This window comes from Morus notabilis, unplaced genomic scaffold (genome assembly GCF_000414095.1).
Source record: "Morus notabilis unplaced genomic scaffold, ASM41409v2 Scaffold355, whole genome shotgun sequence".
Classification (NCBI taxonomy): domain Eukaryota; kingdom Viridiplantae; phylum Streptophyta; class Magnoliopsida; order Rosales; family Moraceae; genus Morus; species Morus notabilis.
The window spans coordinates 355,061-376,041 of NW_010360877.1; the positions used below are offsets into that span (position 1 = coordinate 355,061).

Below are 20,981 nucleotides of genomic sequence, written 5' to 3' on the forward strand. Positions count from 1 at the left end.
GACCAACCTAAAGTCGGCTTCCATGGCGATTGAATGACATTTATTTATATATTATTTTTTGTCTTGAATGGAAGGACTTTTATAATATAGTACATGCAGTACCAAAAAAAGCGAAAAAAAAAAAGAAAGGACTTGAATACTTGATTGTTAATGCGCCGTGATTTGGAAAACGACGTTTATTACCCATTGGCTAATTGGTCGTTCCACTTCCAATTTTGAATCTCCATAATGCCCTTACTAATTATTTTTAGGCCATCTCCGACCTATTTTTCTATTTTAAAGTTGCTCTATCTTTAAAATAGAATAATTTCACGTCACTCAAAAATTCATCTCCAACTTATTTACTCTAAACTTTACTCTACAAAAATGTTCTCAATGTATACTTTTTTTATATAATTCCTATCAATTTAATCTATTTCACTAATTATGCACGTATATTACTATTAATGCAATAAAATGAATTATTATTTGACCAACTCCAAGAAATAATAAATAAATATTATTAATAACATATGAAATTACATTAACAAAAAAAACTTTAAAAACCAAACATTACATGTAATAATAAAACATAAACACACACTGATGAGCAAAAAAATAAAAAAATAAACAAAATAAACAAAATCATAAAAATAGAAAACTGGGATAAAAAAGAATATTTTTTTTTTCTTTTGGTGGCAAAATGGAAGAAATTTTAGTCAAAATTATAAACTTAGGGAATAAAATAAGAATTTTAAAAAACATTTGGCGAAGAGCAAAAAAAAATAGAAGCGCTAGTTGTAGCCCGTTGCGCCAGCCTGTCAAATCTGGCGCAGGGTTGGAGATGGTCCTATGCCAGATGTGGCCAACCCAACGCTCAAGTAGCGCTGGGTTGGAGATTGTCTTATGAGGTCCCTTTCTCCACTCTAGTTTGCTTCCACGTGGGATGAAACCCCATTATTCACATAAAATGGATGTTATTTTAATCTGATGAGACCTATCATTACATCGTGAGTGATGCTGAGTCCGTTTAATTGAAAGATTCGTTCTCTGATTTGAATCATAATTTATGATTCGTTACAGTATTTTTTCTCATAAAAAATACACGTAAATCGAAAATAGTTCTAATTTTATGAATCAAACGGGCATATTTATAAAGATAAAATTTAGGGCGCATTTAAAATTTGTTTTAAAATGATTTTATTTTTTATATGAAAATAAAAATAAAAACGTGTTTAATTTTAGATATAAATTATTTTTAAAAATGCGTTTGGTAGTTTTATTAAGAGATCATTTTCATTATAAAAAAACTCATTAATGTCTCTCTCTACTCGAGGAGGATAAAATGAAAACAAAAAATGAAAAACGACTAAAAGTTATTTTTTATTTTTCTTTCATTTTATACTAAACTTAAAAATCGTTCTCATTTTTGTATTTTATTTTTATTGCGTAAAATACCGTTATTTTTGTATTTTATTTTTATTGCGTAAAATACCGTTTTAAAAACGTTTTCATTTTTTTCTTGAAAAACGTAAAAAAATGGGAGCTTATTTTTCTATTTTACTCATGCACCTGTAGATCTCTTTAATCCTTGTTTTCTTGCTTTAAAAAAAAAGGGCAACTAAGTTCCTTTTAGTTCATTGGAAATGCAACATAAATTTGTTATCAGAAAGAAAACAAGGAAAATACTTGTGAGGGGATTTTAGCTAAAATCTTGTTTTGTTTGCAAAAGATTGTATGCAATATGTATCGGATTCTATTTACCAAAAAAGAAAAAGTATCGGATTCTATTATATGGATGGACAAAACAAGATTCCAAAAGGTGCATCTCTAGTGAGAAAGTGTGTCAATTTAATAATGCAGCATTAAAAGAGAATCTACCTATTTCTCCTTTGAGATCCAAGCAAATCCGAAGTGGAAAAAAAGGGTGGGTGTTTTTGAAGAGTATCCAAGTGGTCAGGTAATATATGATTTTCATTAATTTACTGTTGTTTCTAGCAAGGAAAAAAAAAATTTACTGTTGTAACGGCATGAGGACACGGGTCAGGTTTTTCTTTAATTCCATTACTACCCTTGCTTTTCTTAGCTTTTTTCTTTCTTGCATATATATATATATATATCATAATTTCTTCAATTTTCATTTTGGTTACTAAATATTATACCAGATAAATACTTTTTTTTTTTTTCATTAGAACTGTATCCACGTGCATGTACTTAAATTGTTAAATATTTGTCCGCGTTTAGGCTAAGATCACAATTAACACTTAAAAATTTTGTGGTAGAGTATTAAAAAATATCCAACCAATACAATAATATAGTTATTAGCTGTCAGATCGTATCAAAACTATGTTTTTTTTTTTTTTTCCAAGAAATATGAAATTTGATTGAACTTGAGAAAGATCATCATCCAAAATTGCCCTATTGACAAGGTAATTCTTTTATTACTTACCGTATAATTCTCTTACGTATTTAAGCATAAAATATTAATTAAGTAAATCGTACCAATAAATGTGCATAAAAAATATGAAAGAATCTTCGCGACATTCTGCAACTTTATATCGAGCACGGCTAATTTTAAATGAGTTTAACGAGTCTCTTAGCTTCGTATAAATATGGCCCCATTCCTACTAGCGCGGAGCTATGAGATTCGTATATCCTTTTGTCATTTTTATATTTCTTTACGTCGATCGGTTTCATTATAGATATTCTAATTTTCTACAACCATAATTATTTTCTCTCTCTTAATTATAATTGATCAACAAACTGGAAAGTCTAGTCTAGCTGGTAACCCTAACTACATATAAATCCCCCATTTCACAAACTCACACACACACCCTAGAACCAAAGGTCTATGTTTTTTTTTTTTTTTTTTTTTTTTTTTTTTTTTTTTAAGCCTTTTTTTTCTCATTTTTTTATTTGAATATATAAAATAAAATAAAAGTTATACGAGCTCACATATTTTTAAGTTAACTTTTTCTTGGCAAGGCTAATATGGTCATAAAAAATTAACCTTTTTGGGGCTTAAATAGTGGGAAATAAACGCAAGTATCCCGTGACTATAACGAGGTTGCCTTATAAATCTCTATGGAAAAGTAAGCCTATAAATAACCCCCATTGTCCCCCTCTCATTTATCTTTTAGATCTTCTTCAAGCTCTTTTTCTTGTTTCAATTCTCAGATCAAGGTACGATTTTCTTGCTTACTCTTCTTAATTTCTTCCATATACAATATCCCATCTCTTGTTTACATGCATACATATATATATATATATATGTATCTATATATATTAAAGAAATGCGTTTACATTGGTGTATAGTATTCGTATATATGATATATAAAACATGCATGCGTGTTTTACTTTTTTTTCTGTTGAAATCATACGTTAAATTTATTTGCCTTTGATTTGGAAATAGTGTTTTTTACTGCAAAAACGGGGTTTAATTGGTTTTCCTTCTTCTTTCTGCGAAAAGGACTCGATTTTGATGCAGAATTTTGATACGACTGGCCCGATTCTGAATTCAATATCATTTCCTCCTCTTTTCATTTGTTTATTTATTTTTTCCTGTCTCTGTTTTATATGTGTGTTCTTCCTCATTTCCTGTTTGTTTTTTTTTTTTCCTCTTTTTTTTTTCTTTTTTGTTTTCCCTTTGTTTCTTGAATTTCAATATCATCGGCCGAGAGCGATATGTGAGAGAGAGAAATTCCTACGATTGTGTACTTCCTGGGTTTTGCTAAAGTGCGCCGTTTAAATGTATTTATTGGCATGGGATCTTACTGTATATTTGTACGGTCCACGTGGCCGAAAAGTGCTTTTACTCCCCGGTGCATTCTAGTACTTTCTAGGGCGAGTTTGATGTCGGTCAATTGCACAGTCAAATTTGGTTGACGTTTGTTTTGGATGTTTTACCATGGAAGATATCCTAGATCATTAATCCGTCATAATGACCGTAGTGCCCATGCTTAGAATCTTCATTTCCCATTTGTTCATAGCCTTATGGGGCATTTTCGTAACTTAAATAAAAGTGTCACTCCAAAGTCTACTTTTCTCTTTTTGAGAGCACCCTTGATTGTTGATGATAATTAAATCAAATCATATGTTGCATGAGATGTGACTTGAATTTAAGAGACGCGGGTCTGATTTTTCATTTTATATACATACACACATATAGAATATAATACCCTCCTTTCTTTTTCCCAAAATAAAAAAGTTATAATACCTTTATTTAAGTAATTTTTTTTCCATATTTTTCCAAGTACTAGTATTTTGGGTCGGTATGTCTGAGGGAACTAATTTAGGGCTCGTTTAGTTCGCTGATTCGAGTTGAGATGTGACTTTATATGAGAGCTTTTTACTGTAGTAAAAAAGTTAAATATGATTATTTTTGAAATAACAAAACTCGAATTCTAAATTCGAATCGGTGAAATGAATGGTGCCTTAATGTCTTTCTAAATACAACATTTAACAGCAACTTGGGTGTTGGTGTTCACCAATCTTAGTAGGATCATAACCTAGAGAAGCTTTTGACTGCGTAGCTCCTTTTTATCTCCTCCCGTTGTTCCTAATGTACAAACATACCCTCCTTTTGCTTTTCTTTTGTCCCCATTGTTGGGCGGCATTTCTCCCGAGCTCTCCCGAGCCCAAGCTCTCCCGAGCCCAAACGCTTCCGAGCCCAAGCTCTCCCGAGCCCAAGCTCTCCCTAGCCCAAGCGCACCCGAGCCCAAGCGCTCCCGAGCCCAAGCTCTCCCGAGCCCAAACGCTCCCGAGCCTAAGCGCTCCCGAGCCCAAGCTCTCCCAATCCCAAGCTCTCCTGAGCCCAAGCTCGCCCGAGCCCAAGCTTGTCGGAGGCCAAACTCTCCCGAGCCCAAGCTCGCCAGAGCCCAAGTTCTCCTAAGCCGAAAGTTCAAAGGTCGCGTGATATTATCAAGTGAAATAACCGACGCTAATTGAAGATATTGAATGGTTGAAAGTTAATTCTCATTGATTATTTATTAGTTTTAACTCACAAAAAGGTGAAGAGCCTCATTGTAATTAAGAGAGAATAAACTCTCGAATTAATGGGAGAATTAAACTCCCTCAATCCTAATGTATTATAAATTTCCTCAATTTGAGAGGAAAAGACGGACACTCATTTTCTGAATACAATTGTCTTGTGATTGTCATCATTTTGTTTTTGTTATTCCTTCAGAAGTTCTTTGTGTTCTTCGAGTGTTCTTCCAATTTCTTTAGATAATTTACTTATTCAATCCAAATTATTAATTTAGAGACGCTGGATAGGTGTTGGACGAAATTTTGCTCCAACACCCATATTAACTAACAAAAACTGAATAACTAGATTAGCCACTCGTGCATTAATCTTCAAATGAGCATTTATAGGGTGCCAAGGAAATGGAAAACATGGTCCAAAACTAGACTATACTAAGAGCGTCAATAAAACTCTTACAGATATATATTACCCTCAATTTCTATTAGGTGTTATAAAAACTAGCGGAGGAAACCCTTGATCGTTGTCGCGTAAGGTGTGGGACCCACTTTTCTCTTGTGCTCTTATGCAACGACATTTACTTATGTTTAACGTAAAGTAGGATATTCGCTTCTTTCACTTTTTATCGTACAACGTTGTTGTTTATGTGCTTTCATATAAAATGCAAAACCTATTTTTATTTGTTGCCATACAACATTACTTACGTGTTATTATGTTCGTGGTTTTGTATAATTTTTCTTCCTAAATAGGATTATTATTTTTTTACTGCAGTCATAAAAATATAGTTATTGTACTCTTCCACCTTTAAATTCAAGTTTTTCTTAAACATTTTCCTCCTTTTGATAGGAATAATGGAAAGAAAACTTGGACTTCCTTTTGATCACTTCTTTTATATATAATAAATCTTACCTCGTTAAGAATAATTTTAGCATATTAGTACAAAGTAGTATAATAATATTGCTTGACCAACTTGCCTGATCCAATCCCAGTTATCTATCTAGTAGTCTCTGTGAAATTCAGTCATATATATAATGTCTCATTCACCTCATATTTTACACTAGCAGATGAACCAGACTGCTTATGGACGTGTCATACATAGGACATCTTGATCAGTGTTACAAATGGTTGTTATATATAGATATATGTATATGTATATCTATATTTATATTTTTCAATTCAACTTGAGATCGAACCCGAAACCTTCTCCCAAACCCCATCCCATCCAAACTCCGTGATGCGACCAGACCAAGCGGTCTTAAGCCAAATTAATGGTTATTATAGTTTGATAATCCATTTTTATCCAACAGTAATATAATTCCGATTCTAGTTTTTCCAAAGGATCTTCCTTAGGTCTTTGTAGCCTTTTTATGGTCAGCTACAAACTGTGAGGCTGCAAATTCAATACAACAAGTCAACAACAAAGGGGTTGTTGTTCAACTTTTCTTTCTGCTCTCATCAGTATTATGAATAAGTGGAGTTATAGATAAGATCTTTGTGGGAAGGATAAGGATCTCGTGTACTTTGTTGCTTTTGGTGAACAAAGAAGGTTTTACCAACGTCGGAATCTGCTTCTGAAAGGCAATCTTTTAGAAGGACTTAATTAATTAATTAAAATGGGAAATTTCTTTTGTACTATTCTGTAAAACTTCAACTTCTTTTAACTGTCTTGAGTACCATTTTGTTGGCTCAAGAATTTCATGAGCCAACGTTAATTTTGTAATAGTTCTGATATATCACATGTAGCATCATAGTACTTTTGAAAATCTTGTTCACACTCATATATATATATATATATATATATAATTGACAATTTTGTATAATCACAAACTGCAGGCTTAATCAACTAATGGGGTATCAGCAGAACACTGAATCCATATGGAAGGAAATGTTTGATGACTGTGGAGAGGCAGTTATGAACTCCTACACTTCATGGCTGGTAATATTTCATACTAATTACTATTGTTGATTTTTATTTTATTTTATTTGTTTTGCTGATCTTGATTCTTTTTAATGATTTTTTTTTGTTTTTGTTTTTTTTACCCGGTGGCTCGCAGGCGAAGCATCCGTCTGCGCTGAACAATTTCGAAGAGATGATGAGCGAGGCTGAGGGAAAGGAAGTTGTGGTGTTTTTGGACTATGATGGAACTCTCTCTCAGATTGTAGAGGAACCTGATCAGGCATTCATGACTGACGAGGTAATTTAGTTAAATTAATTCCCTTTTGCCACTTCATTAAAAAAAAAAAAAAAAAAATTAGGCCACCACTAATTTTTTTTTTTTTTTTTTTTAGCATATTGGAATTGCTTTTGGAAACTAATATTCATTAACAAAACTACAGATGCGCTCAGCACTAGGAGAAGTTGCCCTTGCTTTTCCTACTGCAATAGTGTCCGGAAGGCGTCGAGATAAGGTCATTTTACATCGATTTTACGTTAGAAATCTTCCAAAAATTAAAAATAAAAAGGAACGGTGTTCAGTTGTTAAATTCATCTTTTTTTGTTTAGGTCTTCAAATTTGTGCAATTGAAGAATGTGCACTATGCTGGAAGTCATGGAATGGACATATCAACCCCATCAGGCTCTTTGAAATATAGCGGTCACGAGCATCAAGTTATCACCACTGATGAGCATGTGTGTGTTTTTGGTTTTTTTAATGTGTTTTCTTCAAATGCCACATCTTAAAAAAAAAAACAAAAAAAAAAAAGTTCCCTTAATATTTTATTTTATTTTTTATTTTTAAGGGAAAGGAAGCAGTTCATTTTCTTCCAGCACAAGAGTTCCTGCCTACAATTCAAGAGGTAAAGCTACGACGACAATATTTTGGCTTAAGATAACATTTTAAAAAAAAAACAAATAAAATTGAACGTGTTATGTGTTTTTTTCCAGATAATCAAAGATCTTAGAGAGAAAACGAAAGACATAAAAGGTTCAATGATTGAAGACAACCAGTTCTGTGTCTCTGTTCACTATCGAAAAGTAGCAAATGAAGAGGTCAGTTAATATATAATAATAAATTATTATGTATAAATTTAACTGAAAAATGTTTTAGTTTTCTTCTTATTAATATATGTACTTGCCAAGAAAATTCCTAAGGTTATATATATATATATATATATATTGCTAGGTTTACATGTTTTAATATAATTATTAATGCAGGATGTCGACATCCTGAAAAAGATGGTGAAAAGTTTAATGGAAGCTCACAAGAAATTCAGGATTTCCGAAGGGAAAAAGGTATGGAAAAAAAATACCTTAAAATAACTTATTGGCTTTATCGAAATTCATTGATTTTTTTCCAAAAAAAAAAAAAAAGGTTTTGGATATTCGTCCAAACATCGACTGGGACAAGGGTCGTGCTCTTCAATATTTGCTGGATACTCTTGGATATGACAGTACCTCCGAGGATGTTTTCCCTGTGTATATTGGCGATGACAAAACTGATGAAGACGCATTCACGGTAATGATCAAAATTATGGGCCCGGTTTAGTTCGTTTATTCGAGTTTTTAATTCGAATTAAGATGTGATTTTATGTTAGAGTTTTTTTACTGTAATAAAAAAATTAAATGTGATTTTTACTCAAATTTTAAACTCAAATCGGTAAAATGAACGGAGCTTATATCTTTACTTTATTTATATCCGATTTGGAAAATTCTACGTGATTTTAGACTGTTGGGTCTTTGTAGAATTGACTTGAATTTATTTTATTTTATTTTTTTGCTATAATATGATTCTGATTTAAATCTTTTATGTTTCGAAATTCACAATTCCTTATGCAAGATCTTTACAAAAGTTACGTGATTTTAGACTGTTAATCTACTCCATAGGAGTTCTCTACTTAAAACAAAAAAAGAAAATATTTGTCACCATCATATGATGATGACAATAACAGTCATCTAAACCTAACCTAAAGTAAAAAGCTCCTGCAGTATCTGATGTTTACCCATGTTTCTTTTTATAATATCTTGATGACTGATGTGTGTGTGTGTGTGGGTTTATTTCAGGCTATACGGCAAATAGGACGTGGGTTTCCCATTGTGGTTTCTTCTACTCCAAAGCAGACCAAAGCTGCACACTCTCTGAGAGACCCAACAGAGGTCATGTCGTTCCTGAAGCGTCTAGTGAGTTGGAAAAGTACTACAACTAGTAATTTGATTGCCTGAGAAAAGAAAAACACACAGCAAATTATCAAAAAAAACAAGAGGGCTATTTATAGATATAGATCATTTATATATAGTTTTTAGTGATGGTGGTGGTGGTAGGTGAGTATTTGCCTGTGTTTTTTTATTTGGCAAATGGGGCTCGATCGCTCGCTGGCTGTTTGTTGTTGTTGTTGTTGTTGTTGGTATGTTAGCTATCAAACTTTTTGCTGTTTTTATTTATTTACATGCTAGAAATCCCCTAATTCAAATATAGGGATCTTTTTAAGGGTGCGTTCGTTTAGTTGATTAAACTGGAGTTTGTCCAACTCAGATTGAGTTTTGGGCCTAGTCCACCATTCGGTAATCCAAACTCAAATTCAATACTCGAGATAGAATTAGAGTTATGAAACATCAGCTACCACTTGAATTTTAATAACTCGAATCTGTCTGCTACAGTATGCAGAGAAAACTGCTTTTCACATGCGCGTACAGTGTCATCCCTCCTTCGTCCTGGTTACTGCTTGGCTCACGAGAGGCCCCTCCTTTGTTTGGTCAAGTCACTTATACTGCGCCGATTTCATGGCTGCGCCGCCGTATTTGACCACGATGGTCTTGCCGCGGAACTTCTGGATGAACGACAGAGACTCCGAGAGGATGTCGACTCGGAGCTGACCCGGCGTGGCCGTGACTGAGTTGGCGGGGGTCTCATTTTGTTGTTCTTGGACCGAGTTGGTGGCGGTGGCGAGGAGAGGTTGGGGATTTTCACGGCGGAGAGAGAAAGCGAGATTAGGGATTGTGGAGTGACTTTCGGGGGATTTTTGGGTTTTGGAGGAAGGGAATGAGGCTGAAGGGATTGGAGAGGGTTTTACTAGTGCTTTAGCTGCTAACATGGTGTTCCTTTTTTTTTCTTATGAGGTGTTGAATTTGTCTCAGGAAAGTGACGGAAAATGTGAGAAAGTTGGTTTCTCAGATAGAGACGGGGTGGCAGTAGACAACGGTGATTATTTTGGGGTACTTACGTTCTTTTTCTTAGTACGTACGTGTGTTAAAATTGGAATTTTTTTCTTGTCAAAGTGAACACAAAACTCAAATTCAACATTCACAAACTATCCAAGTGAACACATAACTCAAATTTCAAATATAATTCTAATTAAACTCATTTTTTTAACTCTAATCTTAAATTTGGAATCGCTGAAACGAACGCCCCTAAGAATAGTAATTTATCGAAGGGGAGAACTATATAGAAACGATCATATGTTCCATTTATGGAATTAGAAAGAGACCCACAGTTAAATTTGATGTCTTTTTTTTTTTAAATTTTATTTTCATCGTTTGGTTGTTTGGAAGTTGGATTTACTTCTCTTTGATCTTAATTGGTCCTTGGACTCTTTGTTTTGGGAACCTCTATTCAGAATTCCCAATCTTATTGGAGATAAAAAATCAAGGAGCCAACGTCTACTCTTTCAAAAATATATACTTTTTTGTTTTTCAAAAAACTTCAATGACTTATGCTTTATTTGTTTGTCTGAACTTTTGTTAGATAATTGGCCATAAATAATAACATATCTTATGTTTAATAACAGGCATTAGGCAATACTATTAGACACTGTCTACTATAGAAGTTATTTATGTATTTTTTTTATGTAAATTGTAGTAAATAGCATATTTTTAAAACTAAATTAAGTAAATAGTAAATTTAAAATTAGTTGAATTAAATAGCAGTTTACCGTATAAATGTTTTATTTACGACTAGTAAAATATAATTTACATGGTAAAAAATTTTTATTTACGTAAAAAAAAAAAATTTATCAATCGTATCATTCACTTAATTTAATCCCATAAATATGTTATTTACTAAATATGTTATCTTTTTCCTAAGGGGTTTAAATATTTGCTTAACTGTTTTATAAAAGGTAAAGTTAGACGTAAAGCAAAATTTTACAGATCATGTTCAAATATAGTAAAAAAATTCGAAATATTTTATTAATAACGAAAAGTAATGCCATTCATATCATGTCATTTGTAGTATAAACCTCAATATCATCATAATATGTATTTGTGATTTTTTCTATGACAGTATTTCTAAAAGCTAGTATATTTCAAACCTTTTCTCATAAAAATTTGCTATGTGGAGGAAATATAAGAATTAGTATGGAACACGATACCCATTTTCTTGAAGGTTTAATGTCGCTGATTGAAACAACGACATGGTTTTATGCACAAGATAAAAAACGTTTCCATACTATTTCTGTTAAGTAATATTACGAGCCGTAGATTGTGGTTTTAGTAAAGTTTGCTGTTGGTTTAGAACTGATATTACATGTGGTTTTATTAGTAGAATTTTTGTCGTGATACCAGTTGAAGACGAAATGTTTGTTATCTTATTGGATGCTTGTTGTCGTTAAATGAATAATTATATAGCATGCTCGTTGTTGTTTCGGAAGCTTTCAAGTGAAAAATACGGTAACGAATCATGAACCATAATTTAAATCATGGTTTGAATTCTCCAATCAAACATTTCTTAAACCACGTGTCGTTTTCATGCAACACCTTGTTATTCCTTTATTTCGGGGGCACAAATGTACTTTAATTTCTAATTGAAGTTTGCCGCTTTAATTAGCAAAATTTTTTCCAACATGTGTGTGTGTGTGTGTTTTTTTTTTTTTTTTTTTTTTTTTTTTTTTTTCAAAATGACACGAATGACAAGTTAACTAATCAAAAATTTTCTGTCGCTTTTCTTTTGTTGAGAGAATCAGAATTTGGCGTCTATATGTTAAAGTAGGGAAAAATATATGTAAATTGCAAGCAAGTAGTTTGGTACATTTACACTGTAAGCGACATGTCGTTTTCTCGTATAATTCTTCCGTCATTCAAGTTTAAAACGACATAAGCTTTCATTTTTTTTAAGTAAAAGGGTTTGTTTTTTTTTAATCAGCTTTTTAAGAGGATTGTTAGCCCTGTCATTTCAAACATTTGTATTTATTTAGACATTTTATACGTTAAAATACTACCATGCACAAAAAAAAAAAAAAAAAAAAAAAAAACACTTGCGAAATTGCCCCCTAAATTTAAGGATTTTAAGGATATTAAAAAATCTTTGGAGTAATTTATTTTTTAAAAAGAGTAAAGGGATAAAAAAATTATTTTGATACAAATCCCAAACTGAAGAGAAACAGATGGTATAGATCCAAATTCAAGACATGTTATTATAGTGCTAAAAGTTGGCAGGAAATTTACAAAATTTGTCATAAAATATAATGTTAACATCAATAACTTTTTTGTATTTTGGTACATTTTCACTAATAATAACATTTTAACTGAAATATTAAAAAATTTACCAATACCAATACTTTCGTCCTATAGAGTCGTCCCTAATTTTGGGTCTTTCGTTTTTCTCGTTTCTCTATTTTGTGGTTTTGTATTTTCATAATGAATGAAGATATCTATCCACTGGTGAAGATCAAGATCTACAATAATTTCCGTATCTATACATCGAAAGAGTGCGCACTCAAGACAAATGGTGTTTTGAAATAGTTAACGTTTTTTTTTTTCTTGTGGAGCTCATATTTTGTCTCCTTTAAACAATAGTCATTATTTGTTATATCAATCATGTTTTTAATTTTTCTCCTTTTATTTTTATTATGCATCATTTTAGTATCAACCTTATCTTTCTTATCAAAGATTGTAATATTTGTTATAATCCTCGAACAAAATATTATTTTAAGTAGAATGAAATTGCTGCTCTAATTAAAAAGGAGAAAGAAAAAAAAAAGAAAAGAAAAAGAAACTTTCATCCTTCAACACTACCCTTTAAAATTTTAAACTTTTAATACTCTTTGTTTTTTCAAAGCACTACTTGCTTTTTATTTTTATTTTTATTTTTTTGAAAGGGGTATCTAGTCTCATTCACTCCCTTAATTTTCATCTTTCAGCGTCAATGTCGGCCCAACATAGTGCTTTTGTTATTGGAATTCTTTCTGATCTCTACGCATTTCACCGCTCTATTGGAAATTCTCTTTACCCCTATTGTACTCCTAGGGATGAGCATCAGGCGGAATGAGCTCGGGTATGTTTCCCCCATCCCCGTTCCCGCTTTCACTATTGCCCCCCCATTCAAGGTCGGGGTCGGAGTCGGGGAATCCTCATCAGGGAAGCTTTCCCTATACGTTACCTGTTTACCCAATAAAAAAATATTGGGATATTATTAATTGTTAACAATTAAGCGAATTACATTAAATTAAATATAAAATTGATCAACATAACATTAATATCTCATGAAAACAAACCAAGGTTTCAAATGAAAATCCAAGCTCTAAAATAACTAATCAAATCTCAAACTCAAAATCATATGAAACTAAATTCTAAAAATTCAATTAAAGACCTAAAAAATAAATTAAAGTCTTCAAAGTAAAACATTAAAAACGATAAGAACATTGTTGTTTTAATTTATTTATCTCCTCCACACCAACTTCAAATGCCATAGGTTAGAATTCGGATTTAGGTTAAACAAAGTTACTACTTATAAGAAGAATATAGGAATCATTAAGGTTTTTAAGATGGTAAAATAGTAAAATAATTTAAATTTTTTTAAACCCATATTTTTTAACTACTAATATAATATATAATATATAATATATAATTTGTATTAAAAATATTTTTAGAAATATATGTATGTGTATATCGGGGCGGGGGCGGGGTGAGGGTACTTTTCTCACCCCACCTCACTTCTGATTCGGGAGACAATATAAACCTCCATACCCGTCCCGGCCCTCATTTAATTATACCCATACCCTCCCCATTCGGGGTGGGTACCGCACCTGTGGATGAAATACTCATCCTTATGTACTCCAGCTTGGTAGTTTCGACCGTTCATTTGAAGTTGAGTCCTGAGATCTGACGACAAACTTAAAAAGTCACCTACAGATGCTTTATGACCAATCATTACTGATAGCGCTTGGGCTCCCGTAGATTCGTGTATGCAATGCTACGAGGGCTTCCTCTCCCTCTATCTCACCTCCGGTGAGGTATGGTTGGATTAAAATCTTAAGTGAGTGGTTCACAGCGTGGACCACGAATGATAGAAACAAACATGTCAAGGGGTTCGGGGGGATGTGCCCCCTGAAACCTAAATTGGAAATAAAAAAAATAAAAAAAAACTAGTGAGTGAAGTGATTCACAAGGGTGAATCATAAATGAATAAGAAGAATCTATTTTTGTATTACGGTTCCTGGCACAGAGCTAGCTAATACTTATTCCTCAAATACTGTTATTACTTCTTCTTCAAAAAAAAAATTCACGATCCGTAGGTCTTCTACATCTACGCGGCATTGCTCTGACAGGCTTTCGCTCATTGCAAAAAATTGAATCTGTCGCTTATGCCTAGGAAATTGTTCTCATTTTTTTTTTTAATTTATTTTTGCTTCCTGGCTAAAGTGGAGACGAGAGAGTTGGTTCCAGATTGCTTTCCTTATGGCTTTGCCGTTTTTTAAGTAGAATATCAAGAATAACTGTACGCCGTTTATTGACCCAAAAATTTTGTAGCCAATCCTCAACTGAAAACGACGTGTCGTTCCAACCAAGAATCCAACAGTCAACGACAAAATAGTCGAATGATGAAATTGGAGGAGTCTGAACAAAACGACGCCGTCAAAATCCTCACCTCAACACATATGCTTCTTGGGAACCTTAAACCCTAAACCCTGAACCCTCCTTATCTTCTTCTTCCTCTGAAAACACAAAAAGCCGACAAGCTTTTTAATTTTTACGCTTTCTTCCTTCGCAATCTCCGATCACCGGAAACCGACAACCATAGTATCTCGATTCCTGAGATGCCCGTTAAGCTCTTCCTCCAACTGCGTCTCCTGAACCCTGCTCTTCCGGTCACCTGTTTGCCTCCCATGAAGCTGGGACCTTCCATTTCTTCCTCCGCGAACTTATCCCGAATCTTCCCCTTCAAGCTCAAATACCGATGCTTTCTGCCCAACGACCAATTCGGCATTCGCCGATTCTCGAGTCGGCCGTTCCGGTCGAGGACAGAGTTCTCTCGCGGCGGCGGCGGCGGTGAAAGAGGAGAAGTTCGCACCGCGAAGAGCCTGATCGAGGACGAGGCCGAGCTCAGCGACTGGGTCAGTGAGTTGAAGAGCGACTCGTTGCGCGGCGGAGGTGAATCGGATGGCGAGCGAGGCGGTAGGGCTAGGGCTAGGGTTAGGGATAGAGGGAGGGATTTGAATTCCACGAAGAGGAGGAGGAGGGAGAGCAGTGACTCGGAGGTGTTTGAGGATTCGAGTCGGCGGGCTCCGGCCAGGTCCTTTTCGAGGAATTCAAGGATAAGTAGCCGATTCGATGCTGGAAATGATGATCGTCGTGGTGGTGGTGGTGGCGGCGGGGATTTTTCATCGCGGAGAAAGAGTTCCAGGTTCCAGGAAGGGAAATTGGGGATGAGTTCTTCGATTGGGAGGAGAGGTGGGAGGGATATGGAGTCGGGGTATGATCGGAATCGAGGTGGCACGGATTCGAGAAGGCGGTTCGGTTTTGTGGATAAGAAAGATGATGATGATGGGGAGGATAGGAAGGAAAACAAGTTTGGCATTGTGGATTTGCTTAGTGAAGAAGAAAGTGATATTGATGAAGAGGAGGATGAGAATGTATTGCAAAAGGAAAATGCAAAGAGTTCTTCGTTTGGTTTGGACAAACAAGTTAATGAAAAGGGTCCAGCTAAATCTTCAGTTGGAAAATCAGAGTCTTACTTGAGTGACGCTAGGTATTAAGTTTGGAGTTATTTTGTTTGGTTTTGAAAATGGCTAGTTCTTATTCAGCATATGAAATTCAATTTCCCTTTTCTTTCTTGTTTGACTGTTTTTGGGTCCAACTTCTTTATAATTTTTCGGCAGATTTGACCAGTTTTTGGTCTCTCCCTTATCGCTAAAGGGAATCAAAGACGTCGGATATGAAAAGATGACTGTGGTACAAGAGGCAACTCTTCCGGTGATACTCAAAGGTAGTTTCATTTCGTCTATCTGGTATGTTTGACAGGTTCTGAACAAGGAAATCTAGATAGACCCACATCGACCATCAAATTTATTTTTCCTGCACTACTGAAATGATTTGGAGTGATGCTAAGTAATTTGTCTGTGTCTGGAGTGTATTTATCAGTATCTTCTGTTTTTGCTAATTTGATTTGTCTGCATTGTGATGTCCAGGTTCTGAAAGTGATTATTCTGTTTGATTCTGTTTTCTAGGTAAGGATGTTCTGGCCAAAGCGAAAACTGGCACGGGGAAAACTGTAGCTTTTTTGGTAAGCCACTTTTTTTCCTCCCTTCTTTTTTGTTTTTATGGTTGAACATTGGCTTGTTAGTACAGGGGAAGCTGTATTCAGAACGATCCCTTCATGAGCAAAAGTCTTTTGCTATGTATTTGTAACATCTGTTTGCGATTGCATCAACGACATCATCAGTAAATCCAGACCCTTTGTATATTAGTAATTTATTTAGAACGAGAAATCATTGTTAAAGTGTGTCTTTTTTAAGAACAATAAAAATATGGTAGAAATTTAATACAAGTGTACTGATTCGTTCTTCCTGACCCACGTTTAGTTATTATTACACTTTTTTTTTTTTTTTTTTTTTTTTTTGGGCAGAAGATGACATGAACTAAGTAAAACATAAATTGGTGTCACATAACTTTACTGGATTTTTTCATCGGTAATATTCTGGAGTTGTAAAAATGAGCTATTGAAAATTTTTTTTTCTATTTTCTTGTGTCCTAAATAGGACATGTGGCAGTTTTCTTATTGTTTTTTAGAGTGGAGACTCAACTGGAGAGCACTTATCATCAAATTTGTTCTTTTTCAGCTTCCGTCAATTGAAGTTGTTGTAAACTCACCACCCACTGGTCGTGACCAAAAGCGACCCCCAATTCTTGTGCTTGTAATATGCCCCACTAGAGAGCTGGCATGTCAAGCTGCCGCAGAAGCCAATACCTTGTTGAAGTATCATCCTTCTATTGGTGTTCAGGTCGTAATAGGAGGTACGAGACTTGCTCTGGAGCAGAAGCGAATGCAGGCAAACCCTTGTCAGGTGAGTTTTTCTATCATTAATTTCTTTTTACCCTGAAACTTCAAAACGAGTGAATGATCCATTGTGATTTGTCTGCACCTACATTGTAATAGGTATTAGTAGTACGGACCTTTAACCTTCGAATATTTAATTGGTTGATCAATCCATTAACTTTCTTTCTATGTCTAAATATTAGTATTACTTTTAGATTGTAAGTGGATCTTAGAGTGAAAGTTGAACTGTTTCTTTTATTGTTCTCTGACTGTAAATTAATAGCCAGTGGCTAATTTTATGCTGGGGTCCTCACTGTTTGTGCTAACTGTAAACATTAGTGAAGCCCGCTAATTAAAATGAAAACCTTCATTACTTTTTTCATTGCGTATTTATTACTTGCAGATTCTTGTTGCGACTCCTGGGAGGCTCAAAGATCATATGGAGAATACTGCAGGCTTTGCAACTCGGCTGATGGGTGTGAAAGCACTTGTCCTTGATGAAGCTGATCAGTTGCTCGATATGGGATTTCGCAAAGACATTGAAAGGATAATTGCAGCAGTTCCAAAGGAACGACAGACGCTTCTTTTTTCTGCCACAGTTCCAGAAGAGGTTTCTGCACCTTCTGTTATGTTTTCTGTTGTGTTGCGTTGTGGGATTAAAAATCTGATGATAGTTTTTTGAATGAAGGTTCGTCAAGTGTGCCACATTGCTTTGAAAAGAGACCATGAATTTATAAATACAGTCCAAGGGGGGAGCGAGGACACACATTCACAAGTACACTTTCTGATGCCATATTTTTCTTATAGAACTGTGACATCTGTATTTATGCACATTTTATACATGCTTAATTCTAAAAAATATTATCCTCTCAGGTTAGGCAAATGTATCTGGTTGCTCCATTAGAGAAGCAATTTTCCTTGCTATATACTCTTCTCAAGGAACATATTGCCGACGATGTTGAATATAAGGTATGTTGTCTGCATACTAGGAGTCTCCATCTGGTCTCCCTGAAGATGAAGATGCCTTTAGTGGGAGCACATGGCCTCACTCAGACTATAAAATTATCATTTTTATTTTGCATAAAAATTTCTCAAAATTCAGTTATGCCCCTATTAAATGAGAGAACTTTTACCTGCACCCCCTCAATAATGAAAATGTATCACTTTGTCCCCATTCAGTAAAATATTATCTCATATTTTTTCAGTGCCCCCACTAGAGAAATATTCCTGGCTCTGCCATGGAATATTCCAATCAAGACATGTCACATGAAAACAATCATGACTTTCTCTTTTCAGTTGCTGATTAGCAGGATTTTATTTGTCACTGTATTCTAATGGTTGGCAACAATGTTTTGTTTTACAATTTCCACAGGTTATTGTGTTCTGTACAACTGCTATGGTCACGCGGATGGTTGCTGAGCTTCTTGGTGAGTCGAACATGAATGTGAGGGAGATCCATTCAAGAAAATCCCAGAGTTATAGAACTAAGGTTTCAGATGAGTTCCGGAAGTCGAAGGGTCTTATTCTTGTCACTTCTGATGTGTCTGCACGTGGGGTTGATTATCCTGATGTCACCCTTGTCATGCAGGTAAGAATTTGATTATCCATTGCACGCGCTTGTCACTCTTTCCTACTAGACAGCTTTTAAATGAAACTCTACTTAAGTTGTCATAGAATGTAATCCAGCTCACACTATCAATTACACAGGTGGGCTTGCCTGCTGACAATAAACAGTATATACATCGACTTGGTAGAACGGGGCGTAAAGGAAAAGAAGGGGAAGGCATATTGTTGCTAGCTCCTTGGGAGGAATTCTTTTTATCTTCTATCAAAGCTTTGCCAATAACAAAAGCTTCGGAACCTTCAGTTGATCCTGACACAAAGAGAAAGGTGAGTTTATATGGGCTACGTTTGCGAAAGTTAAACAAAATCCATGACACATTCATAAGCAAATGCAATAGAAAATCTTTGACACGTGACTGATACTGAGCAGGTGGAACGGGCACTTTCCAAGGTTGAGATGAAGACCAAAGAAGCTGCGTACCAAGCCTGGCTTGGGTATTACAACTCAAATAAGACTGTTGGACGTGACAAGTATAAGCTAGTGGAGCTTGCTAACGAATTCAGCCGAAGCATGGGGCTAGACAATCCTCCAGCCATTTCCAAGCTTATACTAGGCAAGATGGGCCTGAGGAATATCCCCGGGTTGCGTTCCAGATAAGCTTCGCCATCGGAGCATAGGCGGCTAATTTATATTATATGTCAACTCTGACTTGTTTGGTAAAAGAGGAAAGTACTTTCCTATGTATGTACATCGGAAGGTAGTTGAGGTAAAAGTTTGATGCGTCACTAAAATGGTAGGGCAATTCTTTCATTTCATGATACAAAACAAAAACAGAAATGATTTCTGATGGTTGTATTCTTTGAAACTCTGCAAAATTGGCGCAACGTTTCTCCTGTTGTCTCTCTCCTTTTTTTTTTTTTTTTTGTTGGGCAGTGCATGGATCTTTATTCTTCCTGAAAAAAAAAACAAACAAATTACGCTGTTTCAGCATTATTTGAGAATTTCTATCTATATAAAATGTCTAAACGTCGTTGTATTTGTCAGTGGCCAAACCATGATTATTTAGTGACTATTGTACTTGATAAACTGCACCCTTACTTTTAGCATGCTGACCTAGGGCTATTCAATGAGCCGCATTTAAGTTAAGCCATTAACTTTGTAGCTTCATATCCACTAAAGTTCTAGTATATATGATTAATTCAAAATATTTTGGGTGACATTAATGTTCTGTATGGTGGGAGAATAGAGAGTAGGAAGATGAAGAAAGTTAGAGAGATGGGAAGTTTGAAAGATGAAGACGATAATGGGTGCGTTTAGAACTCGTTTTAAAATGATTTTATTTTTTATATGAAAATGAAAATGAAAATGTTTTCAATCTTAGACAGAAATTATTTTTAAAAATGTGTTTAGTTATTTTATTAAGAGATTTTTTCAATATAAAAAATCTATTAATGTTTCTCTTTCTCTCTGCTCAAGAGAGGAGAAAACGAAAATAAAAAAAATAAAAAAGATTAAAAGTCATTTTTCATTTTTCTCTCACTTTACACTAAATTAAAAAATTATTTTCATTTTCGTTTTGTGTCTTTAATTGTGTCAAATACCGTTTTAGAATCGTTTTCATTTTTTCTTTCTCAAAAAAACGTGAAAAACAATAATAAGAACAACTCCAAACAGGAAGAATAATTTTTAATAGGAGGGAACGAGAGTTGAGATGATGTATGATAGTTATTTGTGCATTAATTATATTGGCAATCTTATTTGTTAATAATTTTTAAGGATAAAATAGTCTTTAAATTTAAATATGCTGGATTTGGTGGATCCTTCTAATGAGGAAACAAGTTGTTTTTGGGGGATTGTGGGGTAATCCCTTTAATTTCTCCCGTCCCTCTAACCAAACAAAGGATTGGATCTCCACCCATCTCTCTCTCCATCCAATCAAACAAAATGTGAAGATGACGATGACTCAAAATTGAGAAAAATACACCTCTTACGAAGAGAGTTGAGTTTATGAGAGTTTTTTAAGGGAAAATATAAAATTGATCCACTATATCGTGGGTGTAAAATACAATACAAACATGGATGCTTCCTTCGGCACTAGTCCCAGTCCAATCCAAGTGCCTATACCAGCCCTTCAACTCGATCCCAGCACCGTCACGATTGGACTTGGGGTGGCAATCTCAGCCTATAGGCCCGACCTTAGTAGGTGTCCGTAGACTAGAAAATTACAGAATTTACCTTTAAAAATACACAAGTCAATTTAATGAAAATCTCA

At 34.5% G+C, this 20,981-nt stretch overlaps 2 protein-coding genes across 2 annotated transcripts; both read left to right on the forward strand.

The window, feature by feature from the left end:
* The first annotated feature begins 6,806 nt into the window (after window positions 1–6,806).
* LOC21400576 (probable trehalose-phosphate phosphatase 2) lies at window positions 6,807–9,119 on the forward strand. The gene is made up of 9 exons (XM_010097476.1): window positions 6,807–6,896; window positions 7,015–7,155; window positions 7,298–7,369; window positions 7,464–7,589; window positions 7,700–7,756; window positions 7,845–7,949; window positions 8,115–8,192; window positions 8,272–8,415; window positions 8,961–9,119. Exons 1-9 carry the CDS (start codon window positions 6,807–6,809, stop codon window positions 9,117–9,119), a joined length of 972 nt encoding a protein of 323 aa, XP_010095778.1.
* Window positions 9,120–14,803: 5,684 nt separating this feature from the next.
* On the forward strand, window positions 14,804–19,669 carry LOC21400578 (DEAD-box ATP-dependent RNA helicase 31). The gene is made up of 10 exons (XM_024165185.1): window positions 14,804–15,858; window positions 15,989–16,095; window positions 16,337–16,392; window positions 16,949–17,173; window positions 17,549–17,755; window positions 17,834–17,920; window positions 18,019–18,114; window positions 18,518–18,733; window positions 18,853–19,035; window positions 19,139–19,669. The coding sequence occupies exons 1-10, from the start codon at window positions 14,927–14,929 to the stop codon at window positions 19,364–19,366; spliced, it is 2,337 nt and encodes a 778-aa protein (XP_024020953.1). The 5' UTR covers window positions 14,804–14,926; the 3' UTR covers window positions 19,367–19,669.
* The last annotated feature ends 1,312 nt before the right edge of the window (window positions 19,670–20,981 follow it).